The sequence below is a fragment of the Podarcis erhardii genome (genome assembly GCF_964252035.2).
Source record: "Podarcis erhardii genome assembly, chromosome: 1".
Taxonomy (NCBI): Eukaryota; Metazoa; Chordata; class Lepidosauria; order Squamata; family Lacertidae; genus Podarcis; species Podarcis erhardii.
Window position 1 is genome coordinate 59,255,914 of NC_138497.1, and position 20,486 is coordinate 59,276,399.

At 43.1% G+C, this 20,486-nt stretch overlaps 1 protein-coding gene across 6 annotated transcripts in view; it reads right to left on the bottom strand.

Moving 5' to 3' along the window:
• Positions 1 to 7,209: 7,209 nt before the first annotated feature.
• Positions 7,210 to 20,486, bottom strand: part of ANO1 (anoctamin 1) — a 144,754-nt gene continuing 131,477 nt past the window's right edge. For 5 of the 6 annotated variants that reach the window (XM_081834481.1, XM_081834482.1, XM_081834479.1 and 2 more), the window contains 4 exons: positions 17,761 to 17,945; positions 15,450 to 15,555; positions 8,511 to 13,353; positions 7,210 to 8,365 (listed from right to left, as the gene is read on the bottom strand). In XM_081834481.1, coding sequence (XP_081690607.1) covers positions 13,093 to 13,353; positions 15,450 to 15,555; positions 17,761 to 17,945 — 552 coding nt within the window. In that variant the 3' untranslated portion in view covers positions 7,210 to 8,365; positions 8,511 to 13,092. Of the gene's footprint in view, positions 8,366 to 8,485; positions 13,354 to 15,449; positions 15,556 to 17,760; positions 17,946 to 20,486 lie in introns of all 6 variants that reach the window. The other variant, XM_081834480.1, reaches the window with a different exon arrangement.

The window sequence follows — 20,486 nt, forward strand, 5'->3', positions numbered from 1 at the left end:
AATTGTAATGTGCTGTGTCGGATGCTGTATGATTTTTAATTGCCTTTTCCTTGCTTCTTTTATTTCTTATATTGAATGTTATTGTATTCTATAGAATTCAGATTGTAAGTGTTCTTCACAGGTGCGCTGCAGATGACCTTATGAAGCTTGCTTGATCTGCTGACTACAACTTGGGAAACTCTGGTACAGGGAAATCCCTTTTGATTCAAAGGTTATATAAAGTTAGGTTATGACGATTACGTGGTATATAAATCCTGTGAAATGAAATGAAATATTCAACTGTGTTGAGCCCCCATCTGAAGAGTTACTATCCAGTCACCATTTTGCCATAGGCATTACCTGAATCACAGGAGAAATGATCTCTACTTAACAAATATTTCATTTGTTAGCTCTTTAAATCCTACATCTAAAGCAGCAGCGGTTTGTATGGTGGGACAGAGGAGCAGCCTTCATCTCCCAGCAGCATCATTCCCTCTTACCAGTAGGGTGAGACAGTGGCCACACCAGGCCAGCCAATCCAGTGCTCCTCCTGGTGAACCTGCACTGCCCCAGCCATGTCTCCCCCTCCTGGTAAGCAGTGGTAAGGCAGTTGCTGTAGCTCCCTCCCACTAGAAGATCTGCTCTTGACCTAAAGCAGGCCTAGCAGAAGCAGGGCCAGTCTTGCCTTGAAAAATCTCAAAGAAAGATTAAATTGGCCCCTTTTCTTTTTTAATAGGTTCCAATACCTTTTGCAAATTCCAGTCAAGATATAGAAAGGAAGGCAAGCAGGCATGCTAGCTACATTATTTTCGTCACTTGTTTTCAACATGTGTGTATGAATTAGGTAAAGGTAAAGGGACCCCTGACCATTAGGTCCAGTTGTGACCGACTCTGGGGTTGCGGCACTCATCTCGCTTTATTGGCTGAGGGAGCCGGCGTATAGCTTCCGGGTCATGTGGCCAGCATGACTAAGCCACTTCTGGCGAACCAGAGCGGCACATGGAAACGCCGTTTACCTTCCCGCTGGGGCGGTACCTATTTATCTACTTGCACTTTGACGTGCTTTTGAACTGCTAGGTTGGCAGGAGCTGGGACCGAGCAATGGGAGCTCACCCTGTCGTGGGGATTCGAACTGCCAACCTTTTGATCAGCAAGTCCTAGGCTCTGTGGTTTAACCCACAGCGCCACCAGTGTTAAAGACCCCCAAATTTCTCTGGCCACCTCTGCACTACACATTTAAAGCACCATGATGCTGCTTTAACTGTCATGATTCCCCCCCCCCTAAGGAATCCTGGGACCTGCAGCAAAAGCAGCTGTACCTGTCAGGAGTCAGAGGTATTTGCTGAGTGAGAGTATGGAAAGTCTCTAATTCCGATTTTTTAAAAAATGGTTAGGGTGTATATTTTACACTGTCTGGATATGAGCTGAATGTAAGCAGATACCCTGATCCTTTCTTTTCCTTTTTCATGAGTCATCACTTCTCCTTCCCAGGAAAAGGAAAGGTTTGTTAATATTCTGTTAGAAAGGGCGTTGCCCTTTCTATTCACAGGGAGCAGATTATCTTCAGTCCTGTCAATAAGCAGTACAGGATATGACTATGGTGGTTACTCATACCAGTTCAGAAAGAATGAATAAGAAAGGAATTCCTTTTTCATTGCAGAGCTTGCATTCAACTTTTTTTTTTCTAAACAGAAAATTGTTTTTATAATTTATTTTGCCACCAACTTCAAACCGATATTGAAGCCCTGGAAGTAAGAATCCCCGTCTTTCCCACCCAAACTTGTATTCCAAGTTGTGCAAGTAGCCAAACTGGTGTTATGGTGCAAGCGGACAAAATGACACACTAATCCCCACATCTTTAGCACAACAAATTGTCACTCTAACTTGAATTGCATGCATGGCCCAGGGCAGCTTTCTCCCACCTGGTGCCTTCCAGATGTTTTTTGGACTACAACTCCCATCAGCCTCATCCTGCATGTCTGTAGGAGGTCCAGGGGCCAGATCAGGACCAATCGCCTCCTAAATCCAGCCCACGGACGGTCCGGGAATCAGCATGTTTTTACATGAGTAGAATGTGTGCTTTTATTTAAAATGCATCTCTGGGTTATTTGTGGGGCTTCGGAATTCGCTCATCCCCCCCCCATATAGTCCGGCCCCCCACAAGGTCTGAGGGACAGTGGACCGGCCCCCCACTGAAAAAGTTTGCTGACCCCTAGTCTAAAACATCTGAGGACATCAGCTTAGCCTAGGGAATGCATTGATAGAGAAAAACAGCAGCAGTGGCTCAACCAGAAACAGCATTTTGTTGTATGCCTTACCTTTATGACCTTTACAACCCATTCTGTGTTGAGATTCGTGCATTGCAGGGGATGGACTAGATGATCCCTGGGGTCCCATTCAACACTACAATTCTATTATTCTTCCTCCAAGAAGCCCAGGATAGTGTACATGGCTTCCTACGTCCCACCTTTTATCCTCACAACTCTGTGAGGTAGGTTAGGCTGACAGCAGGGATGGAAGAATGCGTCAGTTTCGGTTCTCCCAGTTTTGTTTTGTTTTTTTTTCATTTTTTCCAATCTGAAACTCAGTTCTACACATTATACTTTTGTCATACTAGGAAATAATCTGTAATCTCCCATAGAATTGGAAGGAACCAGAAAATATGAGGTGGCTACATCCCAGCCTAACACTGCCGACACTTGAGAAAATGGTAGGATGTCAGAAGAGGCACCACCCCTTTTCAGCCACCAGGGCATGTTTCTCACCTGCTTCAACCTTACTTTTCAGGGAAATGGACATATCAGGGTCTTAAGTCTATCCAAGAATATGTGAGCAGATCTTGAAAGTTGTAATTAATATTCCAAGGATGACCTATAGATACATTTTTAAAGGTCCTTACGACTTTCCCCTCATGGTTGTTTTGCCTAAAAACATATTTATTTATTTACTATAAAGATTACTCTTCCATCAAAACTTTGTTAAAATTGGCAAGCCATCATGAGAAAAAAAAATCCCCCCCCCCAATATTGCATAAGGAAATAATTGAATAAGAATAACAAGGATACATGTGAATTTGTAAGCAGACATGAAGTGATATAAATGGTTTTTAAGGGTGAAAGACAAAGGGGAGAGGTTTTCTTTGAAAGCTCCATTGGGAAGATGTGATCTCTGAGGGAAAACATCTAAAAATACTCTAGTGCTCCCACTTCCTCAAACTAGGAGGAATTTAATCATAGTTTGTTTATTCCTGGTTCCTAGAATATGTGGGAGTTTCGCCATTCTTTATTCACTGGAATTGGGATAAGCATCATGCAACAGTTAACAATCTTGTTGTTTAAAGCTATTTTAGATACCGTATTTTTCGCCCTATAGGACGCACTTTTTCCCCTCCAAAAATGAAGGGGAAATGTGTGTGCGTCCTATGGGGCGAATGCAGGCTCCAGGAAGCTATCCGCAAGCCTTGCGTGCCCGGGGGAACTCCCCCCGGCGCGCACGGCTTGCGGGCGGCAGCCGGCAGCGCAGAGCACGGGGCGCCCTCCAGAGGACGCCCCGTGCTTCGCGCAGGTGTCCGCAAGCCTTGCGCGCCCGGGGGAACTCCCCCCGGCGCGCAGGGCTTGCGGGCCGCAGCCGGCAGCGCGGAGCACGGGGCGCCCTTTGGAGGACGCCCCGTGCTTCGCGCAGGTGTTCACAGCCTGCCGCCCGGTGGGCGGGGCGCCCTGAAGCAGAGCCCCCCGCGCGCCGGACAGACATCCGCAGCATGGGGAGCCCTGCAGGAGTTCCCTGCAGGGCTCCCCACGCTGCGGATAGCAGCCTGCCGCCCGTGGCGCCCTGAAGCAGAGCGCCCCGCGCGCCAGACAGACATCGGCCAGCCCCACAAGCTCGGGGGACAGCGGGGAGGCGCAGCGCCGCCATCCCACTGTTCCCCGACCTGGTTTTGGGGGGAAAATAAAGGAAAAAAATTTCCCCTTTATTTCCCCCCCAAAAAAGTAGGTGCGTCCTATGGGACGGAGCGTCCTATGGGACGAAAAATACGGTAGTTTCATGCTGTGTGTTTTCCCTTTCTTTTCTGGACTGTAAGATGGTGAGGAAGCCCATTGAGTTGATCAACTGTGATGGAAGCCCATTGGATTGATCACACACACACACAAACCCCTGTATATTATGCTATGTTGTGCTGCAGATAAGTGTTAAAAACACTGAGGCGTAGTTGTGTTGACTTGGGATTTATTCACCCTCAAACAAAGTAAGACTGCCAATAATTTGTGTGCTGTATCTTAGAAACACAGTGCTATGGAAATCAAATAGGGCTAGTCAAGCAATGCTAACAGAACAGGGTGTGAGTAATTTCTGGTTCAAACATACAAGCAGAAGTCAGCGTCTTTCCCACAATACTGGCTTAGGTTGGCAAACAAGTGTGTGTGTGTGTGTGTGTGTGTGTGTGTGTGTGTGTAAGTAATCAAATGTTCCAGCCTAGTATTTTCATCCACTTTCAAGTCCTGCTTGGCACGAGTGACTTACCAAAGAAACCAGCGTAATTCATACCAGCATAGTTCTTAATTTCCACTCAGATTGTGTGGTTTTTGCATTATAGCTGTTGCATGGAATTTGGTATCCTTGCATGCAGACAACACCCTTTCAGTACTGAGCAGAGGGTTCACTGTTCGGGACACTGTCATAACAGCCTCTTGCCTGCATGCAGGTTAAAGTTGTGCTCCTCCTTTAGCAGTATGCTTCAAAGGCGAATTTATTTCTGTAGATTATGCGGGCTAATCTTTCATAAAACAAATCCTTCTTCAAACTAGCCCTTGGAAGGCACGACGATGAAACTTGCCTCCACTCGCCAAAGGGAATATTAGCTGAAGCCTCATATCTGAAGAACTTTTCACTATGATAGCCACAGTCAACACAGCCAACCAGCTTATCTGAGCTGTATCTGATGCTTTGAAAAGGTGCCCACAATGAGCTGTTCCTCTTGCTTATAGCTTGAGATTGCAACTAAGGTCAGTTAGCATCTTGATAATGCACATTTCGCAAACAGAGGCTTTGAACACTTAGCAGCCCACAGCGTTACCAACTTAAATGCAACCATACTGATTCGTGGATGCTTTTCTATAATATTATTATTTCTACCCCAGCTGCTCTGGGCGGCTTTCAACAGAACATTAAAAACAGAATAAAACTTCCAACATTAAAAACTTCCCTAAACAGGGCTGCCTTCAGATGTCTTCTAAAAGTCAGATAGGTGTTTATTTCCTTGACATCTGATGGGAGGGCGTTCCACAGATTGGGCACCACCACCGAGAAGGCCCTCTGCCTGGTTCCCTGTAACCTCACTTCTCGCAGTGAGGGAACTGTCAGAAAGCCCTCGGAGCTGGACCACAGTGTCCGGGCTGAACGATGGGGGTGGAGACGCTCCTTCAGATATACAGGGCCGAGGCCGTTTAGGGCTATAAAGGTCAGCACCAACACTTTGAATTCTAACAACATATAGGTTGATTGTTTTAGTTAAGCTGGAGGAAGTGCACTTTTTGTGTACTGTATTTGCACTCTGTATTTTAACCTGAATGGATCATAATAAAGTATTGACTGACTGAGAACACAGGAAGCTAACCTACACTGAGTTCATTTAGCTTTTAATGTTTGTTGTTGTTCCCGTATTTTTTTTTGGAAGCTGCCCAGTGGCTGGGGCAACATAGGCGGATGGGTTGGGTATAATAATAATAATAATAATAATAATAAGAAGAAGAAGAAGAAGAAGACTGCTCCCATTTCCAGTGTCCTTACCTGTGCTACCCCTTGGGGTCATAGTGGACAACTTGATGAAGGAGTTTACTCATCTTTTTTCAAAACTAAAAAGTCCAAGTTGATGCAATTTTTCATCACAAGTTACTCCATCCTCTTGATAATTTGGGCTGCCCTTTTCTGAACCTTTTCCAACTCTACAACATTATTTTCGAGTTGAGGTAACCAAAACTGTATGCACTATTCCAAATCCATAGACTTGTATAACAGCATTATATTAGCAGTTTTATTTTCATTCCTTTTCCTCATTGATCCCTATCATGCAATTTGTATTTTTTTACAGCTGCCGCACACTGGGCTCTGCTTCAGCTGGTTCTTCTAAAAAGCTTGGTTATTTTATCTTTAACAATACTTTCCACCAGTTTTCCCAGGACAGACATTAAGCTAACCAGCCTGTAATTTCCAGGATCCCCCCCCCCTGTCGTAAAGTCTTTAAGTGCTTATCAGTCCCTTGTTCAGTGACAAGAAATTAGTCTCAGCCTCCGTGGTAAGAGCAGTCTTTACTGGTCTGTACTATTGCCAATGTGGGATCAAGCTGTGCAATGTTTTGGAGGAGAAAAAAAATCCTTTGTATATGATTGTGATGCCCTCATGAGAAGAGCAGCAGCTTTCAAGGAAGGTTGTTTTATAGACGTCAGGATTCATGAGTAAATTAGAGGGGCAGTAAGACTGTGATTCTGGGAAGAGAAAGCACATGTGTTCAAGAAACTTAGCACCACCACAACATGGGGCAAAAAGGAAAAATGCCATAAATATTGAGAAGAATTCCATGTTGTGCCATGTTGACAGTTTCATCAGAGCAAGCATTTCAGCTTGACATAGAATGATTCCTCTTTTCTCCCTCCATGTATGGTTCTGTGCGTTCTCCTGAACCCCACAGAGCAAATTGTAGGGGCACAAGTGGCACACAGGGGAGGGGGAAAGCCCGGCTGCACAAGCAGAGGTCCTTGTGAGGGCTTTCATTAGTGGGATTCATTAGTTAACTGAATTCTATCAATTATATGTCGGTATGGAGATAGCTAGAGAATAATCTTCAGATTTTTGAACAGGTCCAACTTTTGTTCAGAGAGCAACAGAAAGATCACACTACGTGGTCGGGATCTCCTAAAATTTCAGACTTTAGAGGAATATAGCAATAGTGTCAAAGCCATCCCAAATTTAACAGTCACTTTATATTGACATTACAAGTCCAACAACCCTTTGTTTTTGGTTTTTCCCTATTAGATGACTATAGAGTACTGTGAAATGGCATTTGCCTGAAGGAACCAATGAAGGAATATTAACTATACAAAGAAATATTCAACAAAAAACTAAAGCAGCTTTATATGCATTTACTTTTCTTTTCTTTTTAAAAAAGGAAGCATTATATAATTTTCTAGGTAGTAATACAATATTATATACAAACCCCATTGAAAAATAGTAAAGAACTATAAAACAAGTAAAAGCATTTATTATTATTTAATGATCTCAAAATAATGAATGTTTATAAGTATATAGTCTTAATATTTACAGGAATGTATTAGGACAACATTTTAAGATAACTCTTTACAATTTCTTTATTTCCCATCGCTTGTATTCAGCATATAATTCTAAACTGGGCAATCCATCTACAGTACTTATAAAATTACAAGCTGATAGAGCGTGAAATGGAATATACATTTTCTATGGGTGTGTACATTCATCCTGGTTTCTAGTTAAACTAATAGCTCAGGATACATTTTACATGAATGTAGGCTACCTAGAGAGAAAAACAGTAAGATGGAAGTCACAAAGGGATTGATTTTTTGCTCATGAGAAGAAGAGGCCGGCACCTCCTGCATTCTGTTCCTGCTGCCTTGTTTCCCTCATATTCATCCCAATCCAACAAGCATAATCTGCACATGCAAATAGGCTTCTGGAATCATGTCCATGCCATGAGTTCAGTGTGACCAGCTCCCATGTAAGTGTGCAAAGGGCTGCAGCCTACTTCATGTAGATTGCTCTTTTGAATATTGTCCCATCAACGCAGAAGGAAATATCCATCTGATACCTGCACTCTGTGTGAACTTTGAACAGGTGGTCAATGCTAACAGCTCGAAGGTTGCATACAGATGCACCTGCAAACAGAATCGGGTACAGGTTTCTCCCCTCCGAGGTGAGTTCTGCTGCTTTGATTTTGCTCTTCAAAGAACACACATGCAGCCTCCAGGTCTAACGCCACACACATTTTCATTCATATTTATCTGCTCATGCCTCTGCTTGGCAGCGTAATTATTTATCTAATAAAGGGCCACATCTTTTTAAGGTGCTAAAAATTGTTCCAAGAAATCATTGGAGTTGACTTCATGATCGACACAGGGGTGTTAGCCAATCAGAGGTGTGCAAATCCAGCTTCTGCTGAAAAAACCCCCAGAAGAGTTTGATCCAGGGGGAAAGATTGTGCATTTGCCAAAAAAACACTTAATGTGCTATCCTGGCTGGCTCATCACTGATATTTTGTGCATCGGTTTGCATACTAAAAATACTGACCATTGGTTGGGAAGGGGTTTGATGGAACTGATTTTCAAACATTCCCCCTCTGTCCAGTAGATCAGTGTTTCCCAACCTTGTGCCTCCAGCTGTTTTTGGACTACAATTCCCATCATCCCTTGCCACTGGTCTTGCTAGTCAGGGATGATGGGAGTTGTAGTTCAAAAACAGCTGGAGGCACAAGGTTGGGAAACACTGCAGTAGATCATGAATGGGGAAACCTTGCTCCCCCCCCCCAGGTTTTGCTGAACTATCATTCTCAATATCTCTGACAATCAGCCATGCTTGCTGGGGCTGATGGGAGTTTAACTCCAGCAACACCTGGAGGGCCAAAGGTTACCCACTCCTGGAGTAGATGATGAACATTTAAAAGCTGAAAGAGCTGGCTACTGGTTTGGTGGAATGTGTAGGTAGGGATCTCTGGATTTGGGATGGCATCCAATGCTAGATAGACCCAGTGGAATAAAATCCACAGATTTCAATGCATCTACTCTGGATGTGGCTAATAATGGATATCACTCTTTGCATCTGGCCAGTCCTAGCACAACCTGGGGTGTGTAGTCTAGATCGTGCCTTAACTACATTTTAAAATGTAATAATTGAAGTTTACAGGCCAAGAACAGAGCAGTTCTGGCGATCACACACAAGACTTTCTAGCCCAATAGATAACATTTTCACCTCGATGCCAGATGCTGTGGGTAACTAGTAATATGCAATGAAAACGTAGCACCCAAATGGCATCTGGCGAAACACTCCCATCAGTTTCAAGGGACAGATGGGAATGTCAACTTGCATTCACGTTATACATGCAATGTCCATGAACGGGTAACACCTCTGCATCTCATGTGTATCCTCCCTGCATATCTACATCAAAGCCCATACCTATAGGTTGGCAGCAGGATCCATAGCCAATAAACATGCACAGATGCTTTCCCATGTTGTAAAAAGCTCTTACCGCTGCCAAAGGCCATTGTTGGATCAGGGTAAAAGTGAGAGAAAATTTCTATTGTCTTCTGTGAATCCTGTATCAATAAAGGTAGACAAGGCTGACTACAATGGTAACAGACTTTTAAGCAAGTTTTTTTAGATATAAAAAGGTGACATTCCTGCAATTCAATATATAAGAAGCAATTATAAACAAAAACAAGCCCTTTATTAAAAACAATCTTTGGTTAGATTGGTATTTTAAACATGTTGGACAACATTTTGTTAACTTCCACGTAAAGAGTGTTTCGGACAAATTATACTTAAGAATGAGTTTGCTGCATACTTTGTATAAAAACTAATAAGTACTACAAAACTATGTGATGATTTTGCTTTTATTTTCTATAATTCTGCAACAATGCTCTTTTAATTGAAATATAACACTCTTGGACATTTGGTTTTGCAACAAACCATACAGTAAGTTAATTTGCAATATAATGCCAGGCTTTGGCAGTTGTGGATGAAATTGATTTTTGTTCTCTATTAAAACTAAATTTCATCCTCAACTTACACAGCATAGGATTTTTTTTGGTATATATGATATGATGCACTGCAGTTCATAACTAGGAAGACTGTTATATGAACATTTCATATTGTATGTAACATGAAGCAAATGTTCTATATTTTGCTTTGTTGGTTTTGCTCAAGATACACGTAGAAGGTGCAGATTAAGAGGGAGCTGGTGCCCTGCCAAGAACACACATAATAAATAAATTTAAAGACTTTTCATGTATATGGGGCAAAATTAAGAGGGGGGGGGTCTGCTCAGGGTGCTTGCCCTTTTGATTCTACTTTCATCTTTGTGTCCACCTACATCACTGGGGCTATCTATCGAGGATGCCATATTTTTGGAGGAATCGTATCCTAAGCACTAGGCCTGACACTAGATATAACTGTGGAGCGGATGGACCTGGCAGGTATGTTCTAGCTCTCGGACTTGTTATCCGGAGCTTCCTCTTGGGTTACTTTCCCTGGAGACTGACATTGGAAGGAATGTTGTCATGTGCCTTGGCTGCCCAAACCCTGTCACCAGTGCTATTTGTTGCCAAACGTTTGCAAATTGTAGGGAGGGTATGTGATGGTTGCTTAGCAGCCACTAAACAGATTCTCCCATTTCTTTCCTTCTCCATCCCAGGAGATGGAGATATGTTGCCAAAAAGACCCAAATGAGGCTGTTGGGCCCTTAGCCTGTAGGAAGTAGCAAGTGTTATTTGTTGGGGATCAGCAACAGGTTTTTTGTTTTTAAAAATCCCTTTACATTTTGCAGATGGCATTCAAAAAGTACACTTGCTACTCATCACATTTTCACAACATAATGCACCTGAAAAATTTTTGTACTCTGGAAAGTGCCATATAAATGCTAACCGTTACTATCAAGTCTGAAGGACGCCCATGTGATCTGCTTCCAGTTGCTGTTATTTTAAAGAGGCATGCACTAAATTTTACACATACATGCCCTTCAGATGTGATGAGAGGCATGCATATCTTGTACTTGGCTGTCCGTATCCCAGTACAAACTGTAAAGTGACAATTGCAATCGAGGGCTAGCTAGGTGTTCGTAGAAGGATTTCTTTGACTTTGAAGTGTCCAGAACAATTTGTGTATGGTAGACTTGCAAAGGCAACCCGGGCTTATTTCTTTCTGCATGGCACTCGATAGGGTCATAGGGAAAACTGAACAGAAAAAGGGGATTTGGCAGGAGATGCAACATGGAAGTATTTATATGCTGATGCCTAGAAGCCTCCAACACAAGATGAGGGAACTGGAGAGCCTGATGTTAAAAAAATAAATAGTAGGCACATCAGAAATATTCTGGAATGGGCAGAATAGGTGGAACATCATAATATAAACTTTATAGTAAGCTCAGAGAAGAGTGTAATTGGGGTAGTGTTGCTCTGAATGTCGAAAGTGGACATAGAGTCCTAAAAGCTAGAAAAATTAAAAGGACTATTTTCATCCACAGAATCATTGTAGGTGGAAATAATCTGGTCCAAAACACAGCTTAGAACTCGAGTTCTATTATCCCCACTTCATCAAAACTCCAAAGGTGATATTAAGTTGCAGTCTTATATGTACTTACCTGGGAAAATTTACTTCCCAGGTAACATGAATAGGATTGCACTGTTGATCTTAAACTTGATTAAAAAAAAATATCCTCAAGGATTCTCAGGAATAACTCCATACCAGAATCTATACTAGATTTGCAGAGGGAGACCCTTGGCCCAGCACATGCTCTGATGGGCTCTTCTTCCCTCAACTCAGCTCGCTATGCACTCTTCCTCATGCATTTCACTTGCTGATCCTCCCTTTCTGCCATTCATTCCTACTCCTTCCACACTCCCTCCCCCTGTCTCTTTTGAGCCGACAGAAAATTACAAGCTGTTACACAAAGAAACAATTGTGTGAAAGAGTACTTTCTTAATATCTCTTCTGAGCATGCTGCTTGTTAATTTCATCGAGTGACCCTAAATATTACGAGTGAGAAATCTCTCTCTCTCTCTCTCCCCTCGTGCCAGTCATAATTGTATAAGATATCCCAATTTAGTAAAAACAACAACAACAAAACAAAGCCTCAAATGTTCATAGAGAAGATGTTCCAACCCTTTGATAAGAGCAAGAGAACTGAAAGCAGCAGAGAAGCTGGAAAGTGGCAGAGAACAATATTTGGATACCTTTGTCAGGGAACTGGGCAGTTGAGTCATCATAACTGCTGAACTGAAGGATGCTTTGAGTTACGATGCTCTGGTCAGTGAAATGATAGGGGGCTCTGGTATCTGGAAGTATGAGATGTAATCAAAGATGGGATGTCCAGCTACACTGAGCAGGATGAGCTGTGAACGTAATTGCTTGGGGAATAGGTTTGTTAAACATATTCCTTCAGCAACTAGGTTTCTAGGTTTGTGGAGGGCAGTGCAATTTGCTAGCAGCTGTGTGTGTGCTCTTTAATTCAGGGCACTTTTGAAAAAAGGCCCCTCAGTGCTTGGGGAAATTGTGCTGTTGCTAATATTCTTTCTTGCCTCTGGACCCCCTCTGGAATGTGCACTTAGACACTCTGGATTACTAAACATAAATGCCCTTTTCACAAATCCTTCATCTTTCACATCAGAAGGAATGAAAGATATTCAAACAAACTGCTCTCAGTAGTGCTGGGCTGATGGCCCCACCATTTTGTTCACTGGCGTGAGTGAAGTGATGAATTGGATTTTACCCAAGGCGTGAGCCCCAGATGAGAAACAAAATCTTCTTGCCACTGCTTTTGCTTAAGAGAAAATATTGCATGTTCAGCATAGAGCCCAGGAAACACAACAGGATTTCTGCTTGCAAAAAGGCCAGCAGATTGAAGCACAGTTTTTCTTCCTCTGTCTTGAAAGGAAGAACTCCACAGGATGCTCTTTATTTGCTTTGCAAACTGTAAAGCTCCCATACAGCTTATCAGGAATGGGGAGCCTCTAGTTATTCAAAACCCTCAGCCATTTTTCAATAAATAAGCTAAAGTAAAATTCCCAAGAGAATAGCCTACCTGTTCTATTTTTTTAAAATATAAAAACAGTGATAGTTATAAGCTAACCATGAAATATAGATATATGTAAAAAAAAATATCCCTGCATTGCTTTTTGTGCAAATAAAACCCCCAAAAGATCCTTGTCAGAAACAGAATATGGTCCTCCATTTTTGTAAGAATGTAATTTCTTACATAGATATAAGCAAAATGGTTGCATATGCTTAAACATGCACCAGGCTGTTAAAGAATCAAGTCCTATCCTTTAAATAATGGCTTGCTTATGAGTGGAATGCCCCGGAATAAAACCACTTCCTCTTCTACACTTCAACATGGCATGAATGAATGGAAGACGCACTCCCTCTATGGCTCATTGATGATCTGGGGCTATGGTTGTTACAGTTTTCACCTTTCCTTTTCTCCTTGCCCCCCCAGTTTTCTAGCAGCTGCAGCTTTCCCTGTTCTTCCTTCATGAAGACTTCCACCATCAGAACTTTCTCCTTATGAATTTGCTGACTGATGTCCTTGGGAATGTCTGGGATAATCCAGTCCACAAAGTCACTCATAAACATGACCAAGTTCTGAAAAATAAGAATTTCAGAGCCAAAATTAGCAGACAAAACTAAGCACTTTGAAGTCTCAATTATTACAATGGAGAGCTCAGTATTTGCAAAAAATTGTCCCATGGAAGTCTGCGGAACATATACATTGCTTAACTTTGACTAGATTGTGTCCTAAATCATGTTCCTAAACAAGCCTGCTTGGAAGCAACCTTGATTGAAATCAATGGGAATTACTTCTACAATTATGGGATGCGGGTGGCGCTGTGGGTTAAACCACAGAGCCTAGGACTTGCTGATCAGAAGGTCGGTGGTTCGAATCCCCACCACGGGGTGAGCTCCCGTTGCTTGGTCCCTGCTCCTGCCCACCTAGCAGTTTGAAAGCACGTCAAAGTGCAAATAGGTACCGCTCTGGCGGGAAAGTAAACAGCGTTTCCGTGCGCTGCTCTGGTTCACCAGACGCGGCTTAGTCATGCTGGCCACATGACCCGGAAGCTGTACGCCAGCTCCCTCGGCCAATAAAGCGAGATGAGCGCCGCAACCCCAGAGTCGGTCATGACTGGACCTAATGGTCAGGGGTCCCTTTACCTTTACGTTACTTCTACAATTAGGACTGATATGCTAGACATATATTTTTTATTTAGAAGCCAGAGTTATGTAAAATTACTGTGCAGTTTACAACTCTCTGGCATACATGGCCACAGATATTTAAGGCCCACTCCCAAACAAAACCAGCCTGTCATGAATAAAATTTCCCAATGTCTGACTGCATGCAACTCTCTTTTTCTAATTGGCACTTTTTATACATGAAGATTAAGAAAGAAAAAGTAAAAAATCTGTTTTGTGACACATTAAGGACACACACGGTTTTCCTCCCTGGCTTCTCTGGTCACATGGCCAACATCTGCCTGATCTAATACATCTGTAGCAGAAGACACATGTAACACTCTTCATATGTTACAACACATGTACCTTTTCTTTCTCAGAAATTAATTTCCTGGTGGGAAGTGGTAATACTTAGGCCCTCAACTCATAGAGAGTTAAATTCAACAAATATTGGTTCAGAGAATTTATTTATTTACTCTGTTTTTATCCCGTCCTCCCCCATCCCACCAAAAGGAGCCCAGGGCAGCCACCCAATACCCACAAATAAAACAACGTAATTCAAACACTACTAAAGTCAAAACTATCAAAGCACATTTCAAACAATACATAATTCTAGTTGCTAAATGTACCACCCCTTCAAGTACAAAATGCCTGGCCAACAAAAATGTTGTAAAATGATGGCAGTGTATGTGACAATCATCTTTCATCGGGGGGGGGGGAGGGGGATTTGATAGTAGGGGTGCTGCCAAAGAGCAAGGTCATGCTGTGGGCTACCGCCCACCCCCAAATCTATCTCCATTGGTGACACTACAAGCAAGGCCTCAACCATTGATCTTAAGGCCTTGTCTGGTTGCTATTGGAGGAAGTGGTCTTTTACATACTTAGACTCTGAGCTATTAAGGGCTTTGTGATTACCAACATGTTGAATTAGAACTGGCGGCTTTACAGGAAGCCAAGGCAATGCTAGGACAGGTGACACATGACCCAGTCTGGCAGTCACAGACTTCTTTACCATCTTCCAGGGAAGTCCCATGTGGAGCACTTGACCTAGTACAAACAGGTCACCAGAGCATGGGTTACTGGCACCAGGCTATCTTGGTTCAAGAGCAGTTGTTGCTGGCACAACAGTCAAAATTGGGCATAAGCTGCCCCAGATGTCATCTAGCTATACAGTGATGCCTCATATCAATGAGTACTCTTGGAGTACTAACAGGGTTTCATTCTCCCCATTTCTCTCCTGATAAACATGACTAAGGCTATTTTGGTGACAAAACCAGACCTGGAGCCAGAGTAAAATGGCTCCAGATAATATTGTTATCAATATGTGGGTGCTAAATGCTTGGGTTTAATAAATGTTAGGATTTAATTAGAACTGGATGTGAAAATGGCATGTCAGACCCTTATGTCTAAGATACGTGGATTGGGTTATATTATATTAACAAAGTATTCTCTTTTCCAAGCTCTGTCTGTTAATACAGAGCCACCTTAAATAATTTTGGGATATACTTTACCTGAAACACTATTACAAACGCTAGTCTTGCTGCTAGCACAGCCCAGAAATCCTTTGCAATATCATATTTAGTTTCAGACCACGGGGGATCTCGGTAATCTTTGTATCTGAAAAGCAGAACTGAGAGTCAGTATGTTTAAGATGGGGATCTTGACTGAATATACACAGTATGGCTCTTGCAAAAAGCATGAAACGTTGCCAAAGTTTTGTTGCTTTCTTGTACCCTTATCATATCCACCTGTTGGTGTTGCTTAATATTTCAGTTGTAGCCTTCTTAGAAAAAATGTGTGCATGTATGTTTTGCATACGTATGTGTGTGTGTGTGAGTGAGAGAGAGTGAGAGAGAGAGCGCATTGACATTTCTTGAACAGAAAGGGCTTATTCCATGCAAGCCTCAAAATACATGTTATTATCACCAGTTATCTATGTAATAGTCTGGGTTGATTTGTGAGAAAACCAATCACAATCGGATCCTTCAAAAAGAGAATTTTGAGCTCTTTCTAAAACTAAAAGTAGGCTGATGCCTATTAAGTGATGTTATCATGATGGTAATAGACCTAACTTTGCCATTAGCCCCTCCCCTGCATATTCCATCTACTGTAAGTGAAAAATTAGGGTAGGGGGAAAGGATGCAGGTTGGCGGGGAGGTGAAGAAATGAGATGGAGCCCTTATCACCCAAAGTCCTATGAGACTTGCAATAAGAAAGTAGGCACAGACCCTTTTGGACCCATTCCTGCCTTCTCCAGCCACCAGTTGGGGAGGGCATAGAGTGCTGCCTCATTGGATGGACTGAAGCAAAATATGTAATAAAATAAATAAACCATCTCCCATTTTAAAATAGGAAGAGCTGGCTCCAAATGGAAATCTTATCCAGGAAAAGATTTGCTGTGGGGCAGAAGGGTTTACACAACTTTTTAAAATGATTGGGTTGGAGGCCAGGGAGAAGCTTACTAGGAATTTTAATACAGTATATTGACTGGGAGTTGTGCAGTATATTGAAAGGTGTTCTCAGCCCTCCTATGTCATGAGCAATTAGGTACAATGAAGCCTTGAGGCACAGGAGTGCAGATTTTTGCACTTTAGATTTTCTGGACTCCAACTCCCACCATCCTTAGCTAGCACTGCCAATGGTCTGGGATGTTGGGAGTCCAGCAGCATCTCAAGGACCATAGGCCCCCCACCCCTGTCCTAGGAGATGAGTGACACCAGAGATAGCAGGGTGTGTGGGGTGGAAGATATATTTTGGTGAAGGGAAGGAAGGGGTGCTAGCTTTGGTAGCCCTGAGTGGCTTGCACGTAATCCTGGAGAGATTATGCAGGATGCTTACGGCAGGAGATTACATTTGGGTTTGGGACCTAATGAAAAGGAGTGCTGTGGTTTAGAAGTTCAGATTGGCACAGGGAATGGGCGAAGCTTATGTGGTAATGAGTTTGTTCTAGCACAGGTGGAGTTGACCATTATATTTTCAACAGTGCATGTTACTGGGATAACTAACGAGACAGAACAGCCTAGTCTCTGGTTTAGATCTTCAGATTCCAGTCTTTGGACCAGAGGCAAAAAGCATATCCAACAATAATAGGATTATGGATATATGCTCTGAGGTTGACGGCAAGCTAACAAGCTTTCTGGGCGTTCTTTGATTACAGGACTAGATGCTGCAGTAGTAAGTAGAGCCTCGAGTAGCTGAGCTGTACTGTGTATTTGAAAGGTTGAGCAATAAAACAGTCATAAAGACAAAGGGGAGTAAGCAGCAGCCATAGCTTTTTATGCAAAGGCTGTGGGAAAGTGGGTCCTCCTCTGGGTTTGGTGGGTGCTAGACAAATGGAGGAGTCCTGTGGATAATGACTAGTTCTGGCATGTGTCCCCTAACAGGCTGGGGTTGTTAGTGTGGACACTACTAACTAGAAATGCTTCACAGTGAAGGGGGGTTGTTTTAGATGGGGCGGCTTTGTTATTCTTCCTTGGGTGGCAGTGCAACGGGAGGAGATGAGATCACATCGAGGCCTCAGGTGCACTCTTATGGGCCATAGCTTTGGGGAGAGCTGGAGAAGCTCTGAAGTCGACAGTTTTCAAGCTTCGAGAAAGGTGTCAAGGAAAGGAAATGGTATGGCTCAGACCATGACAACTGAGACGAGATAGTGGATATACACAGAAGGAAGGTTCATATGCAAATGGAAGGTGGTAGCCACAAATCCATGTTCAAATACATACAACCTAAGTACATGGAAACTTAAATATGAGTCCTTCTGAGATGCATGAATGGGTCAACATCCCAGGGAAAAATCTCTTTTAAGGAAATAACAGTATGTACCTGCATATTTGGACTGGGTAGCCAAGCTCCATAGCGTCATTTGGAGCTGTTCCATCTTGAAAATCGCTGACATTAAAATAGGATAGCGTATGGTTCACGAAGCCATGCATGGTGCCACTTTCACTGTACATATACAGGTACACGAGGCGTGGAATGAAGTCAGATGTGAATGAGATCACAAATGCCTAAGCCATAAGAGTAAACAATGAGCGCAATATTCAGGCAATGCTTGACTGATTTCATAACCAAACTCAACTGTCTCCTCCCCCAGTTGGGCTTATGAGCAGATGGATTGCTATAAATCAGGCTGGTTTCTGGCCATAATCCGCAGATTAATGATTTTCTTCACTCCATAGAAGTTTTGATATTCGAACTCTAGAACTGCAGCAAATTGAGAATGAGCAATTGAGGTTGGCTGAGGACATAACATCATGTGGACAATAAAAAACAGGTCCTTCATTGTTTTCTAATTTCAATATGGTTCTGCTTTCAGTGTAAGTGCAACATTTGCAGTGTTCTGCTCTCTCTGGTTCTATATCCACATATTTATTTATTTATTTATTTATTATTATTTACTAAGGCATTAAGGGGCATGTATGTTTAAGAATCCCCTCTTGCTTTTGTTGTTGTGTGCAGCGAGCCATTTGAACCACTTTGCATTGATGTGGTCTGAAAGTAATAGCAGTTTGGGTCAGCCTAGGCAGATGCTACAAATCAAGGGCACCTAAATTTATTATAATCTTGTCAAACAATTATAATCTTGTCAAACAATAATGAATGTCCATACCATAAAGGGGATGACACACAGTAGTTGTTTAAAAAGACTCAAACGTTGAAAAATGTACCAACATTTTTGGTCCTTTATAATATTAATAAATCTTATATGATTAGATTTGCTGGTGTGAGCACAAGAGGGACCACCAGAAAATTGGGGGGGGGGAGCATTTGGGGAACATATAGTCATTTGCTCGGGGCCCAAACGATCCTTTGCCAAAGGATTCTTATAAAGCAGGAGTGGGGAACTTGTGGTCCTCCAGATGTTCTTCGACATCTGGAGGACTAAAGCCACAGCCAGCGTAGACAATGGACGGGGACAACAAGAGCTGTAGCCAAGCAACACCTAGAGGGCCACAGGTTTCCCATTTTTGTTGCAAGGGAATATTGCTGTTTTCTCTTAGCTTTCTCCACCAGTGGCTTCCGAATCCAATGTACCGATTCCACACTCAGACCCATTTGGAAGCTTAATAGCTGACACATATCGCATTAAGGAAAAGGACAAAGAATGTTGTGCTTAACAAGCTTGGAAGCAAAAAGTCAAGAATGAACGTGGACACACAGAGGTGAGCATCAACCGATGCAGCTTCTGACTGAGCACAACTGGGAGACAGGGCAAGAGTGGCAGAAGCGGGGAGACTTTCTTGCCTATTTCTATTCCACAGTTTCACATATTTTTCCATCACTGGATGAGCATCTTACACACATGGCTACAGGGATGGGCCACATCTGAAGGGGAAAAGGGAAGGAGGTAAGGGCCTCACATAAAGATGCAAATATGGCCGTGACTCCTTGAAGGACCACAGAGACAGAGGAAGCAGGCACCCAGAGAGAAAAGGGTGGGCAAAGCCAGCTGGAAATAGAAGTTTAGCATGGCGCTTGCTTTAGCTTCAGCTCATCTTTATGACTGCCATCCCAAATATATTCCTAACTATTTGGTGGACATCCCGCTAGTATGTTATGAAATACTTATTTGGTGAGTTCAAGGTTTTTTTTACATTGCAGTGTTTTCCTCTACTCCAAATACAACAAATGCCAGCTGAATTATGTGAGCTTCAAAAGACTCTTGGGGTGCCCTTTAAAGCGTGGCAAAGAACTGAAGACAAACCAACTCTATAAATAAACGATTACACAAAAACATCCATTTTAACAGGGCTATTAGATACATCAAGATAAAACGGACTGGCCCACTGGGCCACATGGCTTTTTCTAAACATGAAAAGTCTAATGATTGTAACTAGTTTTGTTGAGATGTTTTAAAAGAAGTAAGACACATAATACAGAACATACAACCTAGGTCAGTTATGGTTTCAACAACTCTCCCCCCTGCCCCTTTTAACAGCTATTGCAGGAATCAGCAAATTTTTTTAGCTGCAGGCAGGTCCACTGTCCCTCAGACCTTGTGGCGGGCCGGAGAAGCAGCACTGGGAGGGGGGGAGCTGGAAGAAGAGGCAAGGGGGGCAAGTAGTAGTCCTCCCCACCCCCACCCCTTCCCTTCCCTGGGGCTGCCACTGCCACCACCACCATCACCGCCGCTTCTTCTCATGGGTAGGCAGAGCAAGCTCGTCTGCTCCACTCTTGGCCCACAGGAGCACCAGGGCGGCGGCAGCGGTGGAGGGAAGATGAGCAGTGTGAAAGGACTGGCTCCGGAGAGGGGCTGCTTAAAATGGTGTTCAGCCAGCCCCCTTCCTCCTCTAGGCAGGGTGGGGAGAAGCCAGGAGGAGGGAGGGAGGAGGCACTGTGTGAGGGTGTGTATGGGGGGGGGGGGATATGGAATAGCGCAGAAAAAAATTGGTGCAGGCCGAATGAACAGAATCCTCATGCCGATCCACGGACAGTCCACAGGCCAGATCCTGAAGGCAATTACGCCTGATCCGGCCCACGGGCTTTAGTTTGCTGACCCCTGAGCTATTGCCTTTAAGAAGCAGGTGTTAGACATGAGATGAAAAGAG